The following is a 20,714-nucleotide window of genomic DNA, read 5'->3' as shown; positions in this document are numbered from 1 at the left end:
CAACCTACAGTCCATTAACCAATGAACAGATAAACAAAAGGAGGTACAGCCACGCCATGGAATATTATGCAGCCATAAAAAGGGAAAATTGCTGGCACATGCTATAACATGGAAGAACTCTGAAAATATTATGCTAAGGGAAAGAAGCCAGACCCAAAAGGCCAGTATTGTACGATTCCATTTATACAAAATGTCCAGAACAGGCAAATCCATAGAGATAGAAAGTAGTGGTTGACAGGGGAGGGGAGGGAGGGACAGCTAGTGGATACAGGGTTTCATTTTGGGGTAATGAAAATGTTCTGGAATTAGTAGGGATGGCTACTCAACTCTGTGAATACACTAAAAACCCTGGATCCTATCTCAGCTCAGGTCTTGGTCTCAGGGTCGTGAGTTCAAGCCCCCACACTGGGTGTGGAACCTACTTAAAACAAAACAGAACACCCTGGATCCTATTATTGAAAAGGATGATTTTCATGGAATTTGAATTATATCTCAATAAAGCCTTTTTTTTTTTTTAAAGAAAAAAAAACCTGCTGCCTTATCAGGCTCTCAAAATTCTAATCTGAAAATGCCAACTAGCCACTTTTGTACCACAAAAATGCAAAAATAATTTTCCGAGCACTATTAGATAAATGAAGTGGCTAAAATACCCACATTCTGAATGGTAAAGCCATGATACCACCTTCAAAAGGCCCTCCCACTCCCCTAGCTCTGCTCATGAATCCATCACAAGTGGAAAACCTCAGTTGGAGCATATCCTCCTGCTGAAAACAATTTCTCAGGATTTCGAAAGAGCATTTTTTTCTTCTTTTGAGTAATTATTTAATAAGGCCGCGGAAAGCAGGGTTCCCAATGGCCAGCCTTTCAAAAATTAAGAACAAGCCAGAAGGCAGGAAAAATGTCCCCACAATGGGGAGAAGTAAATTAGTTAGATTAAGATGAAGCTCTAATTGATTAAGATCTAACCCCAGGCTGGGTTTAGAATCATAGCATGCTATTTCTGGAAAGGTCTCTCCAGTGGAAAGGTTGGCAACTATACGTTTCAATTTTAGATTAAAATTAGTTGAAGATCACTGAAAGCAGCTATAAATGCCCCCCTCCCCACACCCCTACCTCCCCACAGGTATGCTGGGCGTTCCTGGCCAAGAGCATGTCCCCTAGACCTCGCCGTGCTGTCCTCGCCAGCAAAGATGTAGTTAACTTCGAAGTCCGAAAGTCTAATGGGGCCTGGAGTCAACCAACATCAAAGAGATTCCTGTTGCTCCCCTTGTGCAATAAACTTCTTTCACCCAACATCATTCACACTTTCAGAGTGCAAAGTTCAGTCTGATATTGGTGGCTTTCTCACTTTGTAGCTTTTTTGGCAAGTGCCCCTTGGCCTGGTTGTTCATTAATATATAATCAGAACATTAAAAGCATTGTTTCACCTTCTAGAGAGTCTGTGGCCAATTTAATAAAGCTGACATTGTCCCCAGTGCGGGGGCACCACCTTGCAACCGGCGGAGAGCCTGAAGACGCACACGCTGGAGGGGAAGCACATGCCTGTCCGCTCACGAGCACACAGAGTTAAGTATTTCACAAGGTGTTTTTGATATTCCTACGAGGCAAAGGGATGAGATTAAAATGCTTATCTCACCACAGAAATTGACCCGGCACTTCGTTCCTTTTAATCCTTTCAACACCAAATTACTCCTTACCTTGAAAACCCTTCCAGGAAGGAGTGACCGCTGTGGCAAGAAGGCAAACCACGGAGAAGCGAAGGCTTCCGCGCCGTCGGGCAGGCTTCTGAGAGCACGGGTGAGCACGCTACTTTTACTTTTCAGATCAGACACACACAATGACAACTCACTTTCAAGACCATGTTTACTTTGCTGAAAGCCACATTCTAAACACGGCCTCGTCTGCAGAAGGGAAGCGGCTTACGGTCCAACCTTGTTTATGCTCCAAGTAGGTTTGACAGAAAAACCACATCAATTTGTTTTAAAATAATTTCCATTTGCTGGAAGCTGTTCCTGAAGGGTTCTCCGCCACGCTAATCTGCTCTGATTCCTACCAGCTGGAGGTACCCGGCACGCCAGCCACAGACAGGGCGGCTCGGGCACAGGCAGGCTGGCTCTGCAGGGCTGGAGCGGTCTGGGGCGACTTCTGGGTATTTGCAAAGCCACCACGACACTTCCCTCCAGCACATCACCGGCGTCTGCGTAAGAAGGACGCAGAAACATTTCCTAGGTCAGAATCGGTATCTGGGACGTGCCCACACAGAGCACGGTTTTCTCTGCGGGGACACCTGGGGGAGGGAGGCTTTTCAGACTCTCAGAAGCACACCATCTCCAGAATTAGGGGTAAGTATTAGTGTTCAAGCCCAGAGTCCACAGCTGAGGACACGAAGTTCATTTATTTGGCTACCTGAGCCTCAGAAAAAGAAGGAAATTAAAAAAGGAAATGTCTATGAGTAACATACGTACAGATCTTCAGCCTCATCATCCAAAGAAATGCATATTAAAATAATCCCATGCAATTTTCATGTATTAAACGGGTGTACGGTTACGGAAAAAACGGAGCACCATCTAATGTTCGTGAGGGTGTGGGGGAAATGGGCACGACTTCGTATGCACACTGGGGGCCTCTTAGGAGCAGAGGGCCAAAAATCTTAGGAAGTTGTATATCCAGAGAAATATGAATTTAGTAACTCAGCCTAAGGAAATATGAAACATATAAACATATACGTATAAGGATATTTACCTCAGTTTAGGAAAAAACTTAGATGCCTAATATCAGGGAAAGCTGAATTATGACTTAAACTATATTTTTTAAAAATGTTTAATACTGAAGAAAATATTTATGATATTGAGTCTTTTTTTTAAAAAAAAAAGCAGAATTACAAAGGTATAGCAACCTTAATTTTGTATCAAAAGATAGAACTCAAAGTAGGTATTCAACCACAGACATATTCATACGCCAGAGTGATGATGTTTTATCACTGGATAATGAGATCATTTTTCTTTCTTTTGTAGTTTCCTCTGTTCAATAAACATGTCTACCACGTGTCACCAGAAAATCAAAGGGAATTAAAGGCATGATAACTAGACTATATATAGGTCAATAGTAGAAAACCCCGTTAACGTGAAACCATTCTCCTTGACTGTTACAACTTACTGGGTATACAAGGGCCTTCCTACAAGATCTCGATACCGTTAAAACAAACATTTTCGTTCGTGAGCAGAGCTCACAGGGCTGAACACAACTTTCCCCCGGGGACCTCTTGCTGGCATCTCCAGGAGACTGCCCACACCTGAGGTCCACACAGAAAGGGGCCAGATTTAGAAATCTATCTGCCCCAAGTCTCTTGCCATGGAAGTGTCTATAAACCGAAGTTGCTAGTTTGGATCGAACCATGAGGGCATGGTAACCTGCCCTTACTGTTCTCACAACTCGCTCCAGTCAAGGAGAACAGCCTTTTCCTCTGCCAGCAAAGAGGGAGAAAAACGACCTTGGCCTGACCATCATTTTTGTCAAAGTAGAGGTCTTTGGAAAGTCAAGAAGAGCCAAGCAACCCAGACCAGCTGCCTGGCCAGGGCTCAGCATAAACTGAGCAAAATAACCACAAGGGGAGGGGTGTCTAGACAGCCTCAGTCTAGGTAAGAAACAACCCTCCCCTCAGTGTCAGCTCTTAAAAACCAGACTCCAAACATCAGCTCTAGCAAAGGAGCAGATGAGAAACCATGTCGACAGTTGGGAAACGCACTGTGGGTTCCCTCCCTCACCAAACAGAATATGCAGGAGAGGGACCAGGCGGCCCACCTGCCAAGGACAGCCACCGGAAATCCAGAAGGGAAGCAATGCCTGGGGACCCCACGTGGGAGACAGGTCCCCTGCAGCGCTCAAACTGAACAGGAGCTTCAGTAACAACACGTAGATGTGGGATTTAAAAGCCACCTTCCCACAACAGAGGGACGAAAAACAGTTGATGCTTCCTGGGGCTCAGAAACCGCCTATCATCTTTCGATTTCAACCCTTTGTTTCTTCTTCCTTTCCATTCTTCTCAGTCTCTTAACACTAATATTTGATGGGGAATAGAGGATACTATCGAACAGACAAGGTATATTTAGAAAACGTACAGACAGATGAGCCCCTGGGAGGCCTAAATTATCCTAAGTGCTTGGAAAATCTATCTCTATAGGATTTATAGGACCACATAGAATGAACCCCAATGGCTCTACCTACATCGGTATCAACATACAATGTGGGCCAGATTCTAGAAATACAATGGTAGGTCAGACACAAAACCAGTCCTTGCTTTCAGGGAGCTTACAGACAAATGGGGGAGTCAGAGAGTAGTCAGCTCAACACACAGCAGGAAGGTCAGGAAGGGTTTCCAAGAGAAGAAACAGCTAAGGGGGGATGAGGGGGAGTTTGCAACGCAAAGAGGGAAGAACATTTCTCCAGGCAGAGGCAGAGGGAAGAGGATGTGAGGGACGGGACACAGGTGGTATTCTAAGGGCATGGAAAAAGTCCCACGTGGTGGCCAGGACACAGGGAGCCACGTAGGAAGAAATAATGAACACCGGAGAGGTGGGTGGACAGCCAGAGCTTCAGACAGTGGGAGTCACGTATCCCAATGTGTGACCCTGCAGAGACCCTGTGGCTGGCAGGGGGAGCAAGACAGGAGGAAAATCTCCCCATGCCCTCTAAAATCTGCATATCACAACGAAATAGCGTAGAAGAGTTGAATATAAAATGTATCCTACAAAACCACTGAGGAATTCTCCCTTTCTTCCTCCCACCTTCTCTGCTGGGGTCTTTTTTTTTTTTTTTTTTTTAAGGTGAAGAGTGGGGGCCAGTGGGTCACTGGTGACCACTACAGTCTCCCAGGACTACATATATCTCCCAGGGCTGCAGAACTCAAGGCATGCCAAGGATTTCAGGCAGAATATAAACTCCATCGGCAGGCTAAACTGTTTATATGTTCTTGAGTTAAAAATACACCACTCAGGTCAGCGTTAACACCAGGGCCTTATCACCAAGGCTGTTTGTAAGCTGGTTACACAAGGCTAGCCTATGACTCGCCCATCTTTTAAATGTGCCTCAGTCTACAAATTGTCTAATGATACATCAGTGAGATTATAATAAAGCCACCAAATATACACGCATTTGAGAAAAACACTTTCCAAACCCAAGGATACTTTACTGTTTATAAATAGTTTACTTTTTTGATCCCCGAGCATATAATATTCGCAGTTGCTCCAGAAACCAAAGAAACATGGAACAGGAACACAAACCACAACCGAAGAGAAACAATAAACAACAGATGGTGAGACATATGCGCTTGCTACCACCCCCTGCACCAAAGGGGCACACCAAAAATGGATTCTGACACACGAGTCTACCAATGAAGAAGCACGCTCGGCAAGATCACGTTCAAGACACCATTTATGGAGCACAGGCTGTTGGGCAGGAACCGTGCTTGGTGCGTTAGGCCCCCAAGAGTTGAAGGACCCATCCCTGGCCTCAAGGAACACACAGACTTGAAAGGGAAGCAAGATAAACACAAGAAAACGAACCGTACTAGTTTTTCATTGTCATTCTAAATACCAGCATGGACAGTCAGGTTTGAGTTCTAACTTTGGCAATGGCTGGACCCTGGGCAAGTCAGCCAACCACTCTGGGCCTCGTGGATAAGGCAGAAGTATTACACATCATGGAGTTAAGATGATAATTACGTTAAAGGACAGGATTCCAGCTGCAAAGATGTAAACGATTAATGCCAGAGTTATGACAAGAGGAGCTGACCTTTCTCAAGCTGCTGCTATGTGTTAGGCCCTCCTCTAAAAATTATAGATTATTTCAATTTTGTCCTCATAACGAGTAGCGAGGTGGGCATGACAATTACCCTCAACTGACATAAGAAGAAAGCTGAGTCCCCAGCCTAAGATCACCCAGGCAGCCTGGACTCCAGAGCCACCACTCTGTGACCATTGTGTCACCTAACAACATGGCTGCTTCATCCCCATTGCCACACGTGTGGAAAGAAGAGGGGAGCTTTGTGGAGGATGAGGACAAGGCAGTATCTTCCCCAGCAGCCCCTGAAACCCTGCACCGTTCTGGGCTCTTCACTGGTGAACACGGCTTGAACTTATTTGAAGTGTTCAAGACAAAAGCTTAAATAAGTCCAGACCCACGTCACGTTTGCCTTAACTAGTGATTCTTCTTAGTTGATGTTTACAAAAATTTTTAAAAGGTCATGTGTCTTGAAACAAAGGGGAGGGGTCCCCATAAATAAGTGTGGCTGTCAGGCTGCTTTCCATATACGGGCATGTCTATTTTAGGCATCACAATCTCAATGTCCAATGATTCTGCCAATTTCACCTCAATGCTCATTTTTTTAAAAACTCTGACTAGAATTTTCCAACTACACTGTAACTTTAAGCTTTTGTGTTTCTTCTGCATTTAAAAAGAATGCCATTTCCCAATATATAACTCCCAGATGTAGAATTCACAGATGATTCATCTCGCAGAACAAGTGTTCGGAGACATCAGCTCCAAATAGAGGAAAAACTTGGAATTCCCTTCTCCCTCAAAATAAGAACTCGCCTGGATCCGCTCTGCTCAACAAAGTTTGTTTTCAATTATATTTCCAAATTCTTTTAACAATAACTGCATGGCGTCTGGCACCAACACATCTGATGCTTTGAAGTGGTTCTCAGTCAGAAAGGAGAAAATAAGGAGAAAGGGGAAAGGAAGGGAGGACCTCCATAATTTTTGTTTTAGGTCAGATATTCTCTTCAAAAGTTCGCCCTGACATATAAAATCAGACAAACCACAAGCTACGACTTCTCACTGAGAAGGTCCATACTGCAAGGAGTACTCACCTCTGAATCCACCCCTTTACTAAGCAGCTAATGCCAGACGGGAAAACAGATCCTCAGCACAAGGAAAATGGCCTTTTACTCCTTATATCTAAATTCTAAAAACACCTCTGTTAAGCCCTCCACACAGGTCAATTAGGAGTAATCACACTTTGGGGGTCAATCTCAGAAGCCCTTTGAGAAACAACGAAAACACGGGATCCTTTCTGCCCAGAAAAGATGTACCTAGCCCCAAGAAGGAAAGTCACAGGGCAATAAACAAATAATGGCCAGGGGATTCCTAGGTACGTGAAACTGAACAATCCCTTCTGCTTTCAAATCAAAGTGGAGGAAAAAGACTGAGAGAAGACTAGATATAAATAAGGAGTGAACGAGGTCAAATGAAAAACAGACAGAATGTCTGACACGGACAAAAGAAGCTCACAGAAGGATGGGAAGATTATTTGGTCTATTTTGATCTCAGAAAGCACACGAAAAAAAGGCCATCTTTAGGTCTTAATAGGGGAATGCTTAAAAAAAAATTCTAGGTCTTTGGACTATTTCCTTTAGTCCTAAAGTAGTCCCTAATTCCTGTTAAATTTCCTGTCAACAAGTTCCAAACCACTAATTGTGCCTCCAACTCACTGCATTTTAGCTGGATCCCCGAACAGGGTTCCAAATTCCAAGCATTTGTTCTAGAGAAAAAAGGAGGTAAAAAAAAATCCAAATGTTCCACCTTATGACAATTTCCATGACAAAGGATGAGTGGAAGGAAGAGAAAAAGCCCAAGAACTGTCACTGAAGGCATTAACAGGCTCCATGTGGAAGAAAGGGAGATATTCAGAACACAGAAAATAAAAACATCTAGATTCTGCATGATAAATAAAGTCTTTTGAGGAGTCTGGTGATGACAGGCTCACAATTTTCAAGAACAGCATCTGACCAAGAGCATACCAATGAAAACACAGGCAGATGGGCAGCTTTGGTATTAACCTGACCAAAAAAAAGAGCGAGAGACAGACTTTGAAACTGGAGACACCACACCACTGGACTGTAGTATCGGGCTGTTGAGTTTCTACCTTAAAAGATATGCACAAAACATCTCCTGGTGAAAGGGTTAAAAGCTACTCTGATATCCACCATGTTCCCACCCTAGAGAATCAGCTCAGAACAGAAAAGACCAAGTGGTGTATAGGTGACCTTCTTCGAGAGATTACTACTGAAATCCGTCACAGATGGCCCGTCTAGAAGTCTACGGCACTTTACCAGCATTACTTACAACGTCACTCATCCCAAATACCACTGAAGGCCTGGTTGAAAGAGATGGTGCCTGCAGTGGCCCCAGGAAAAGCAGAGATAAGCAACTTTTTGGAAAAACATGCCATTAATTTATTTGCCTTTTTTGACCTAAATCTTAAAAAGCTAAATCAAAGATCTAAAGTAGGTCTGCACTAGCTTCCAATGTTTTCTTTGGGTATACCAAAGGGAAAAAAGAGGCAATGGTCAAAGAAAGGAATACCATGAATAGTCACTCTGCTTCAGTAACACCTAAAGGCCCACTCATTCGGAGACCCCAGGCACACCCTACTTCCCTTTGCTGCCAGGGTATCCGTCTGAGGAGTCCGCTCAGAATTGCCAAACATGCAAAGAAAGGAAACATGCAAAGGAAGTATCCTAGACACACAGATCAGTTTTCTAACTCTTGCCATCCAGTGAGTAGCGAGTTTATTCCCTCTTTGCCTCAATTAGGATAGAATCATAAACCTGAAAATAAGAAGGAGTCTTAGAAGTCACACATCCCCTTCCAGAAAGGAAATTAATTCGTTAGCGCCAGGTCACACTGCTGATCAGGGGCAGAGTTGGGACAAAACCCCAAGGTCTCCTGATAGCCAGACATGGGCTACTTTTTCATCCTACCACGTTTCTGCCTTCAGAGCTTTAAGAAAATTATTTTTTCCTTTTAGTTCAATAGCTTTTATCTCTCTTTGGTCATGAACCCCTTTACGAAGCTTCATGAAAATGTAGCCTCCTTTCTGTCCAGCAAGATGTACTGAATTCCAAGATTTCAGCTATAATAAATTCCCCTGGACCACCCCCCCCCACCGACAAATAATATTTGAGGTCAGCCAGTCTTTATTTTAGGACAGTCTGGAATTCAATATAACTTAATCATTTCTAAGTACTGTTTCAAATGAACTTGTAAAAAACCTAAAAATCTCCATAGAAGAGTTCCCGATTGTTCTCCTGGGCAAAGCACAGCCCTTGATGAGGTCAAATCACCCATGGCCAAAAGTCCTACACAGACACCAAATCTGAGAAAACATTCAGAGGAACTTGGGACGACGCAGGCTTGAACAGCTATACAACATTTCAGTTTGCTTTCTGCTTCTCCTCTCCTCTGGAGACAGAGGAAAGCCTGGCCCCTCCGAGCTGCAGCTTCTGCATGCATCCATCACTTCACTGCATCAACAACCAACTTCCTGGAAGCAATGAGCTCTTCTGGCTGTTTATAAGTTTTGCAAGCACTGGGAGCCTGTGTGCCAGAAACTCACACTAGCCCAGGTGGAGGGAGGAAATCACGGACAAAAAATAATAATAATAATAATAATAATAATAATAATAATAATTAAAAGTAAAACACAAACTACAATGTAGGCAAGATGCATAGTGATGGACCAGGGTACCACACTGCTGAAATCGGATGAAGGAACATAGTTCTCCCAATTTGCAAAACAGAAATTAAATGCATGGTCAAAATTTCTCGATTCTAAGTTTTTCTCCCCGTAAACGTTCCTTAAACCCTCCGGCACGTGCTTCCACTTTTCCAAGGGTAGAATCCACTGTAAGATGGTATCTAATCAAATATATACCTTTAATTAAGTTTACTATGTCTATGAGTTTCACCTGATCACACTGGACAGCTTTTAAGACCACTGAACACCCCATAATCGAAATGGAATTCTATTTTCACCAACAGAATATGGAAATCATTCCACAGACCAGGAGGAGCTCACGAATGGAACTTGGGGAACAGCGGAACTCCCATTCAGATTCCTAATGTAGCGGCGGTCAGCAGAAAGTCTCCAAGGGTCTCTCCTAAATAACAACAGCAGGGCAGGCTGTGGAGAAACTAAACCATGGACTTTTACAAAACAAAACAAAACCATTCTGCAGCTACTTGAAGAAAAGCATTTTCAAGACTGTGAAGCTTAAATCAAGCACAGAGGGTTCCAGGAACCTAGTTCTTTGCTTTTGGAGGATTTTCTTACAGGGTGCCTCTCACTCTATTTAAAGCAGCCTCAAGAAGCCACAGCTGGAGGGTCAGGCCTTGCAAAGTAAACAACAGTTAACTCAGTTCAGACTCAAGACCTGACTACACCCAACGGCTAATTGCCCCCTACTAACCAACAATATCTGAAATACCACTTTTTAAATGACCCATTCGAAGTTATGTTTGTTCACTAATGGCTTCTAATCAGCAATTAATAGCATCATAGAAACATCCCCATGAAGAGCTATGTGGGAAGAGAGGATAGTTCACCAGAGTTGCACATTTCCGACAAAGGACTGTAGGACCAAAGAACTTTCTAGGCACCTCCCATAAAAGGGGGGAAAACAAGACCTATTCTGAGAACATACAAATTCAGAACGCACCCAGTATGAGCTCAGTAAACATTCTGTAAATATATAACTTAACTAAAATTTGTCTTGGAGAAACACAGTTAAATGGTGATTTTTTTTTCAAAAGTTGTTCGAATACCCATTTCTTAAAACCACTCTATAGTGAATTGTGCGGTATGTGAATTATATCTCGATAAAGTTGTTCGTAATAGTAATACCTGATACGTTTACACATGAAATTATATGTTTGGATTGGCTTCCAAAAATCATGAAAGGGGAGAAGTGCGTTGGGGCATTGATCAGACAGGAGCCATGATGGGCTGATCTCTGTTGAAGATGGTGGACGGTACACAGACATCACTACTGACCCTGCACACATGTAGAGATGTCTATCTCCTTAATAAAAAGGGAAGAAAAAACACCCTAAACCAACAGATGTGAGTTCGTTTATTCCTGGCTGCACATTCAGATTGAAAAAAAAAAAAATCTGACTCTTCAGATCTTCCACAAGAAAAAGAAGTTATGTGTGCAACAGTGCACTCCCGAGTCAGCTGGTAGCCGTCCCTGAGCAGGCAGAGTCCAGCCTGTCAAGTTCTCTCTATCCAGCCCAGAATGCTAATGCCTGAGACACAAATGCTTTCAAACAAAGAGCTCCGCAATTTACAAGGTTTGGAAGGAAAGCAGGATTATCTGTCCCCCAGTTCAAAAGTGCTCAATCCTTCTCAGTGTATCTAACAGGCTATCATCAAGTAGGTAATCCAGCGAGATAGAGAATGTATTGGGGCAATGTATGCTCTGAGGTAAGTGACAAATTATTTGAATGACAGATTATAAACTGGTGGAAGGAGCAAAGGACAGGAAGTCGGCGGGGGGGGGGGGGACACTTGCTAAATGCTGCATAAAGAGGTCTCAGAAGATGATGATGCTGTGAATATTTTTTTTTATCAGCTTTAAAAAAAGCCTCCATTATTTCCACCTTGTTTCTCAACAACTAGATAATTGTGCTTGCTGGATAGACCCTCACTCATTTCATTCATTGTCTTCCTAATAATGACACCTTGAGAAAAAAACAAAAGAAAACCCTGCAGATTTTAGAAGATTAGAGACCTGTGCACCCCAGAAGTTTCAAGAATAATCAATGCAAAGCACTTAAAAAAAGGCCATGCTTTCTTTAGACTCTCTGAATGCCACCTTCTGCCAAGACAAACTGAATAAGCAGTGATTGGAACCTGCATCCTGGTTCATAAGGAAATCAAGATGTATTAGGACTTGCAGAGATGAACGGATTGGTTGTTCACACAATGGGCTTTACCGGTTATGCCAGATTAAATAGTAATAAAGACGCCAACAATCGTGGCCGTTCTTGTGGGCAAGGCTGTGAATTATGGCCATTCACTGGGGAAGGGACACAGGTACAGGTGCAGAAGGAGCAACAGCAAATGGCTTTTCAGGTGGCACCCTTGCCAGATTCCTCCGACGACCCTGTGCTCACCACCTGTGTCCCATACAATATAACGGCAAACAAACCAAAACAAATGGAAAATGTCACAGCTCTCCAGCTCTCTGTATACAACCCAACAATCATCTCTCTCACCCCTCCTCCACCCTCAAATATTTCCAAAGAGAAATGGGTACAGCGCAGCACTCAGCTGGCCCCAAAGTCTGTAACCTAACCCCTGTCTGGAAGAGCGCACCTGCATTTTTCCAAGCTATTGACCAAGAGGCACGACCTGCGTCTCAGTAGGGTTCAGTTTCAATGAAACCAGGGAAATAATAGGATAAAATTATTAGTTTAAGGGCCTCTCGCTTCTCTGCCTCCTTCCCACACCCACCTCCCAAAGGATAATGCTAAATAGACAGGCGTATTTGCACAACTGGGATACATTTATAAGCCACCTCAATAATTTTTGCTAATTGTATAATTTGTATAATTTGCTGCAACTGTTCACAGCTTCCTGCCAGCCCGCCAGGTTGGTCTGAGATTCCCAAGGGCACGTGAAGTGTTACTTGCTTCACTTCATACACACCACCAAAAACTTCAGGAGAGAAGGCTGCGTGGGATGTGAGCCCTGCCACCTGTCCACTCCAAAACAGGCCTTCATTTCAGAAAAGTCAGCTTTTCCTAGGAAGCCTTTTGTCACCAGGAAATCTGATGTGGAGGGACTGGCCATGAGAAGATGCAAAATTTGAGTTACTGAGGCTTTCCCCCTCTGAACTATGCTCCAGAATCATCAACGAGCCGACAGACTCACATTGAGGAGGGGGGGCTAAACACATGTATCTAACTCTGTCCTCCCAGCAGCTGCCACACAGCAAGTATGATCCCCTTTTTAGAGATGAAGGAAGGAGGTTCGCCCCAAATCCCACATGAGCTGTGGGGTGGTGGAGCCAGGGACGGCCCCTAAAAATAATTTTCAATCTCTTCATGGCTATTCCCTAGTGAAGGGTGTGTGCTGGGTGTGATCACCAGGGATGAGGGCATCCACATATGTAACAGAGCAGAAGTGAAAAAAGCTTCACCCTCAACCAGTCTTCTCCCCATCAATAACCCTAGCCAACACCCAGGACAGGGAACGCTCATTTTGAGTACAAAGAGAACAACTGAACAGAGGACACAAAGAGCATGAAACCCAGAGAAATGGAGGAACAGCTTTTTAAGAAACTGAGTGACTTCAGTAAGCAGTTGGGCTTACAGCTTATGTGTCAGAAGAGTATGCATAACATACTCGGATAAAAACCACATACAGAGTATTAGATTCTATAAAATAATAATATAGGAACATATAAAGCAAAAAGCCTTTGGATAAGAAAAATTCGTAAGCATACCCCCTCCAGAAACAACCACAACAACAAAACCAGGATATAAACTGGCAACTTCCAATTAGACCACAAACCACAATTTCCATTTTTTTCGACAATCTTGATTTATCTATTCATTTTGCTTCATGACAGTAATGGTCATGTATAAAGTTTTCAGTTGAAACTTTCTTAATGGAATTGGCGTGTTAAACCGGTGAGTCTGTACTATTAAACTCTACAGTTATATAAAAAATAAGTGCAGGTTCCAAAAGGGTAAACTATTGTGAAAATTTTAACCTCTGGTCTTTAAAGTCCTATTTCTTTGCAGGGGGAGATACGAACAGACCCCGGCTTCTTACTGATTCTCAGACTTTAACTTGCTACAAAAGCAGAAGACAATCACGTTACTGACATACAACATGAACTGACGCCCTGAGGCAGATGGAAGGGACCTCATAGGCTCAAGGTCATGCTTAAGTCATAGAAAAACACCACTAACAGTCCCTGAATTTCCCACAGGCCAAGGAACATTGGGGATTTTTAGATATTTCCCCTCCTCTGCCTGGGAATTTTCCTTCCACCCCTCCTCCCTCCTGTCTCACGACAATGCCTTCAGCCTTTGAAACTGCATCCATTGTAAACAGCTCTGAATATTAACACAGCCTGGAGTCCTGTTGGCTTTTAAAAGACCCCCAGGGTTTCAAATTGCAGTTGCTGAGGAGGGGGAAGGTCCCCAGTGAGTAAATGTCACCAAGCTCTTTCAAAAGGAGTTGAAAATTAGGCTTGCTCGGGAAACTTAAAGTCCTTCAACCTATGGGGTAAGTCAGAAGAATCCCTTTGAGTTTTAAACAAATGGCGAAAAAGAAGAAAAGACCCTGGTACAACCAACATCCATTATTACTTATAGAGACTTTGAATTCAATGAATCCCTTTTCCAGACTTCTCTCTCCTGTGGATGTCACTTTTAAAAGAACCATAGGCTATGTTAAACAACCTCCCCTTCCCTGGCTAATAGGCCTTCAGGGCTTCAGCAGGTGCACATAACTGGGCCAGGTGCATTGTTAAGTGACACAAAACCTTAGTGGCTCTCTCGCATTCCTGTCCACCCTGAAAGGGAGGATGCTGAACAGCCTTTACACCAAGGAGCTACTTCTGCAGAATGAGGGAGAGGCCCTTTCTTTGTGAGCATGGTGTCTGAGGGAGAGAAAGGTCAGCCAGAGGCCACCCAAAAGGGCTCAGGGCAGGCTGTGTGGGGAACCCAGGCAAAGAAATGAGCACTGCGGGGAGAGAAACCTTTAGCCAGACGAGCAGAGCTAGAGTGCCGGGACATTGGGACATCCAGTAGGAACCAGCTCTTATTACATTACATTGAATCACCTTCATTTTTTTGGACATGATGAATTATTCCTGACAATGCATTCTAAAGTCCAAAGTTTGTGAAATCTAGTGACCAAATGTAATTATGGAAAGAGATATTTTCTTTTTTAAAATAGTCCCTGGGAAAGGGGGCATGAACAGTTCTAACATATCCTAAAGGCAAGAGGGACACTGTGTGCCAACCCAGTTCATTTACATGGGAACTTGGGAGTCTCCATACACTTCCTAATTCCACAGTATTCAAAAATTTGGATTTGATAGCTATAATTTCATATCAGAGGGACTTAAATAGTGTGTCTTTCTCTCATGGCAATTAATTTTATTTGCCAGACTTCTCTTACTCAAAACAGGTATCAGAGAACGGACAAGTGTTCCATCCTGGAGGGGTGGAGAGGCCAGGCTTCTGACACCTGTTGCAAAGACAAGGACTCTGAGCCCACGCTAAATGTCCCTAAAACTCTGAAGGCACTTGTGCCTTTCAGATTTTCTGCCATTAACCCATGGTTAAAAGGTTCCCTATTTCAAACAGTCTTTTGTCCATCCTCATAAATCGGAAGATGTTCAAGGTCTGCTGAGTTCTCCTTAAGTTATATAGGGACACAAAGAGGAAAATGGACAGAAGGGAAGACCTCAGGACAATCCTGACAATAATCAACTTCTTAAACACACACACACAGAATCTCAGCTGAGATTCTGGAACAATTTGGTCATCATCACTTTAAATCTAATTTGCATAAACAGGATGGGAAGTATTTTCCAAATCCTTAATTCACAACACCCTGCACACCTGGCCCTTCCAGCACAGCTGTAAAATTTGAAAGACAAAGGCCCTCTTTCCTTCACAACTACAATGGCAACCTCTGGCTGGTGTTTATTTTCTAATGCAATCTTGAGCACCACTGTTCCTGCCAAAACCGACATGGTTAGATTGAAGCCCCCGGGTTCGGGACTGCAAACACATAAGGAGACATAATACAAAGAGACCCAAATCAATACACTCATCTTAATGTGGCTCAGGATAACCGCACTTGGAGTCCTTGAGTGAAAGTCCTTGCTTTCAAAAGCTATGTCGCCCTCCCCCCTCCCCCCACTCCCCTCCGTAAGAACAACTGAGAATCCGGATTTGTTCCTCCCGGACTTGCCCTCCTTCCTATCACAATCCCGTGAGCCACCATTCAGCCCCAGAACAGTTACACTAGCAACATGCTATGCTCAACTTTATGCCACAAGGAAGAGTTGAAGGTAAATTCTATTTAATGCTACTTCAACAGCTTCTCAAGCCCTGCTCTCGAAAATAATTTCAAAGAAAGCAAACATCTAAATTCTAAGAAGTTCAACTTCTAAGGTTCTGGGAAGTTGGAATAAGGCTTGGCAATGCTTGGTGCTATTTATGAATGTGCTGGTTGGACTATGCCAATCTCACCTACGTAATGGGATGGCAGACTCAGTTATGGCTCGACTACTACAACCATAAGTTATTGTGCTGCAGAAGTTATCCTCAGACCCCAGGAATGAATGTATTTTCCCTTCTACCACTGCCATTCCATTTTTTCTATTCAAATTGCATTTACATTCACTATTACAAAGTTTTGCTTCCCGTATGCTAGGCCTAGGAGCAACTCCAAAACTAGACACACTATTTACAAAAGGAAAAAAAAAAAAAAAAGTTCCATAAAGCCACAGGTCCCCTTCTATCTCAAACCCATGGCCTGAAATTGTTTGAACTAACTGCAATAAATCTAGTTCATGGGGCTATAAACGAGCTCCAAGCATTTTCTAGACACAATGGACTCAGAGGGTGTAAACTTGGTGAAACTACAAGATATTTTATTTTATTATATACAGAGACTTTCTCCCCTAAAGTCTTGCTGAATCACAGCCAGGAATATAAACCGTATAAATATCCCGATGGAAAACTCAGAATAAGACTAATGACTTAAATGGAGAAATCTGGTCTAGAAAACACACACACACACACACACACACACACGCGCGCGCGCGCCCCCCACACTTCACTTTTCTTTAATCAGAAAAAAAAATGATTTCATAAATATTTTTCAAAAAATATCCATTTTGTAGTGAACATGGTATTGCCACGTGCTAATCAGAAATCACCATTCACATCTCAAAATCTTATCAGTTAATGCCATAATCAGTATGATCAAATCTACTGAACTCAAAATATCCAGATTGGTATTTATTGGTCATCAAATGTGTGAGTAAAAGGGGAAAAGACTGCAATTTAAAAGGTATTTATGTCATGTGAAATGTCACTCCTAAGCAACAGGAAGCCCAAAAAATGGCCAGCAGTTTTGCTCCAAAAATTAAAGGACAAGGCAAAGTGGATCTTGTGACCACAGGGAAGTACAAAAACGAGGACACCCTGTCCTCTCGGCAAAGTCACCACTTCTGAACTAAGTGCCTTCCCCACAATGCCACTGACATATGGCACTGATAGTCATTCTCCCAACAGGTGAACACTTCAGAAGTTATTCTGATTCTGCCCACGTGATTTTGTTTTAAAAACTATCTTAGGAATACATAAAGGAAAAACCACAATACCCCAGACTACCCCCAAGTAAATAAAATACTACCTACTGGCAAGGCTGGGCTCTGTCTCCCACGATGTAACAGCCACTGCCTGTATTAAGCCCCCACCCCATGACCACTGGTATTCACTAAGTCAGTGAATTCCACAGAAGCAAAGCAGTGCAGAGAAAACCTAAGCACAACAGAAGTCCAGCTTCAGAACTCTGCGGTACATGAGCATTAGGCAACGTGTAGTGGGGTCCAAGTGACAGATGTGTGCCCTGTTTTCAGAGGTACCGGATCTTCACATGGGAAAGGAATCAACTTCTCTTCTTTCCCCTCACAGCAGCCAGATACCCAAACCGTATTTTCTTAGATGAAGCCACAGGTGTCGGTTAAAACTTGTGTCACCAGTTTTCTCTTTTTTAAACAGTGACTGTCATGCCTGAGGTTACTCCTGTGCCCCTGTATGTTCTAGGAAAGATGTCCAATTATTCAACTGAAAAGGAGACAACTTGAGCTAGGTCTTTTCTGGAAGGTACTAACAGTTCTGCAGAGATACTAATTACTGATAACTGGATAGGATTCTTGACTCATGAACCAGATTTCTTAGAAGTAGAAAAAGGGCTATAATATTCTACCATGTTTATAGAAGTCTAAAGTAGTTTTTTCCTGCCAAATCTCCTGTAGGTAGGGTCCCACTAAGTCCTGATAGGCGAAAATCCTGACAGCACAGAAAAGAACCTCTTTCAGGTGAAACAAACAGCTTGAATCAACCATGTCCCTGGTACCCTCTCCTGACGTAGCCCTACTCCAAAACGAATTTGCACATTTACAGAGGAGAAATGCTAAGTGTGGACTCCACCCCACTGGATCATCAAGCCCAACAGGGTCCCTAAGGAACAGACAGGAAGGGTCTGGAACACAGTTCCCTAATGCCCATCAGGTGGAAAGGGACTCACACACCCTCAGCGGTCATAGATCCAAGAACTTCCAAAGCCCCCAAACTTGGGGGCTCTCCAGGGAAGGCTGTGTTCTACCCTGGCCAGAGCCAAGTCGGGCCACCCCGGTCCTGGGGGACTAGGAGGCTGCTACACACGCACTCTCACTAATAAATAATGTAAATGGAAGACTGGAGCCAAGAGTCACCTTCCTTCATTACCCACTGGAAGGCCAAGGAGCTCAGACACCAAAGAGTTGAGTTACAGGAGAGGAAAAAAAGAAACACACACCCGCAGACCCCAGACAGACTTCCTCACACTCTCCCTTCCAGATGTTTCCCACTCTCCACCCACCCACCCACACCCACACCCACACACGCTCGCCTCCACTCTTCATTCACATTCCCTCACCTCCTGACTCCCACTCACTACCTCCCAGATCCTCTCAGGCCCCAGGCACTATTGACCTTCACACCCCCCCACGACCAACTCTCGCGCACCCCCACACCCCAAAATCTACGCTCGCTCACCTCCGCACCCCACGAGGCACACTCTCTTCTCCTCCGGACCCTCACCACCCCACGTTCTCAATTCCACAACCCCACGACTCACGCTCGCTCACCTCCACGCCCCACTTAGCACACTCGTTTCTCCCCTGGGCCCTCACCACTCCACGTTCTCACCTCCACACACCCACGACCTACGCACACTCACCTCCACACCCCACGAGGCACACTGTTTTCTCCTCCCGAGCCCCATGTACGAGCTCACCGTACGAACCCATACTAAGTTTTAAGCCCTACAACTTAACACGCGCACGCAAACCCCTCAGTCCGTACCCCCATCCCGGGTAAGCACCCCCGCCACCCCGTCTCCAACTGACAGCGCCCGGGGCTCCGGGGGGAGGGCTGCACTCACAGGCTCCGCGTCCAGGCGGGCAGGTCCCCGGGCAGCGCCGCTAAACCGCGCCCGCCGCAGTCCAGCGAGTCCCCGGCGCAAGTGCAGGCGGCAGCGCAGGGCGGTCGCGGGTCGGCGGTCGCCGGCCCCAGCCGAAGCAGCAGCAGCAGCCACAGAAGAGGACAGGGCGAGCGGCGCGGGGCCCCGAATGCTCCCCGGACCGGCCGCGCCATCTTGTCTGCAGCGCGCGGCGAACTCCGGGCGCGGGGGCTTGCGAGGTCCCGGACGACCGCAGACGCGGGTCGGTCCACGGGGACTCCGCTCAGCACTAGGCTCCGCACCGGGGCATGGCCGCCGGCACAAGTTTTCCCCGCTGCCTCGGCTCCGGCGCTCAGCGGGCCCCCAGTGCACGGGCCGCTCCGCAGCGCCCGGCTGGGGCCGTGAGCCCCGCGCCCATCCGGGCCGACCCGGCTGTACTCGCTGCGAAACCCACGGATCCGGGCAAGAGCTGCTCGGCCGACGCTCCTTGTCCTCCCGCCGCGCTCCTGGCCGGCTCCTTAGCCTCAGCGCACGCTAAGTGCCGCCGCCGTCGGCCGAGGGCAGTGCTGCCGCCGCAGCTGCACGGAAGGCGCTCAGCCTCGCAGCCCGAGCTGTGCGCCCGAACGCATCTTCCTCTCGGCTCGGAGCGCCCAGCAACAGACCCAGGGCTGGACGGCGCGGTCGCCCCCGCACTGCTCGGAGGGCCCCGTGCGCCTCTCTGTCCCAGTGCCGCAAGCAGAGCGCGCGCACGCAGTTCCGGGCTATGCTCGGCTCCTCAGCGCAGCGAGAGCCCCGCCGACCTCGCGGCGGAACAATCAGCCGCTCGGCGCTGGCCTCCGGGCGGCCCAGCCCCGGCGGGTCCCCGAGGCCCCGCCCCCGGCCGTTCGCCCTCACACACCCCCTGGGCTCCGCGCCCCGCGGCCTCCTGCCGGCCCACGTTGGATGCTTTGCAACAGCGCCCCGCCACGCCCCCTGCCTGCTGCTCATTGGCTGCCGGAGACCAGGGCGACCAGCCCGGAGAGCCATTGGAACGCTCGCCGTGATCCCGCCCTCCCGCCTCTCCGGCCACCCCGCCCCACTCTCTTTTCCCACCCAAGGTGTGAAGGGCGGGGGGACTGGGAGGAGAAAGGGAGAGGCGTCCTCCGACTCTTAAAGGGGACGTGCTGTGTGTTAGTGGAGAAGCGGGATGCCGGCTGGGTAGAGGAGGCGAGACGTGCCCTCTGGGTCTAGGGGAGAAGAGAAAGTTGATTAAGAGGGTAACGCCTCCGCTTTGCAGTTGTCTGGCTACAAGGTTCCTTCTCTTCTCCCCTGGGTGTAAATAGGGCCGGGATATACAGCAAATCTGTACCCACTTTCCAGGTACCCTCCAGAAGTAAAGACAGATTTAAAACTCCGCAAATTTCCTACCAGCTGGGGCATCTTTAGTTATTTCATCAGGGGTGGCCGCCTTCCTCTTCGCACAACTTGGAGCTCCTTTCTGCTCCTGACTTGATCTCGACCTCTAAATCCAGCAATATGTCCTCGATTACCAAAATGAGTGTGTACTGCAGAAACCAAGTCTCAAACGTGCACACACTCCCACCCCCACGCCCACCCTAGTTAGTTAAATAAAAAGTATTTCTGAAAATGTTCCAGCCTTCGATGAAGAGTTGCTTTGTTTGCTCAT

The 20,714-nt window shown here is 45.8% G+C and overlaps 1 protein-coding gene across 2 annotated transcripts in view; it reads right to left on the bottom strand.

Annotated features, from left to right (window-relative positions):
* LRIG1 (leucine rich repeats and immunoglobulin like domains 1) overlaps positions 1 to 19,934 on the bottom strand; it is a 111,374-nt gene extending 91,440 nt beyond the window's left edge. The window contains exon 1 of one of the 2 annotated variants that reach the window (XM_045774663.2): positions 19,031 to 19,934. In XM_045774663.2, coding sequence (XP_045630619.2) covers positions 19,031 to 19,242 — 212 coding nt within the window. In that variant the 5' untranslated portion in view covers positions 19,243 to 19,934. The remainder of the gene's footprint in view (positions 1 to 19,030) is intronic. The other variant, XM_045774664.2, reaches the window with a different exon arrangement.
* Positions 19,935 to 20,714: the final 780 nt, after the last annotated feature.

The sequence above is a fragment of the Ursus americanus genome, chromosome 14 (genome assembly GCF_024610735.1).
Source record: "Ursus americanus isolate L20-20 chromosome 14, mUrsAme1.1.p, whole genome shotgun sequence".
Taxonomy (NCBI): domain Eukaryota; kingdom Metazoa; phylum Chordata; class Mammalia; order Carnivora; family Ursidae; genus Ursus; species Ursus americanus.
Note: the sequence above shows the minus strand (reverse complement) of the source record. Positions and strands in the feature narration are given on the sequence as shown.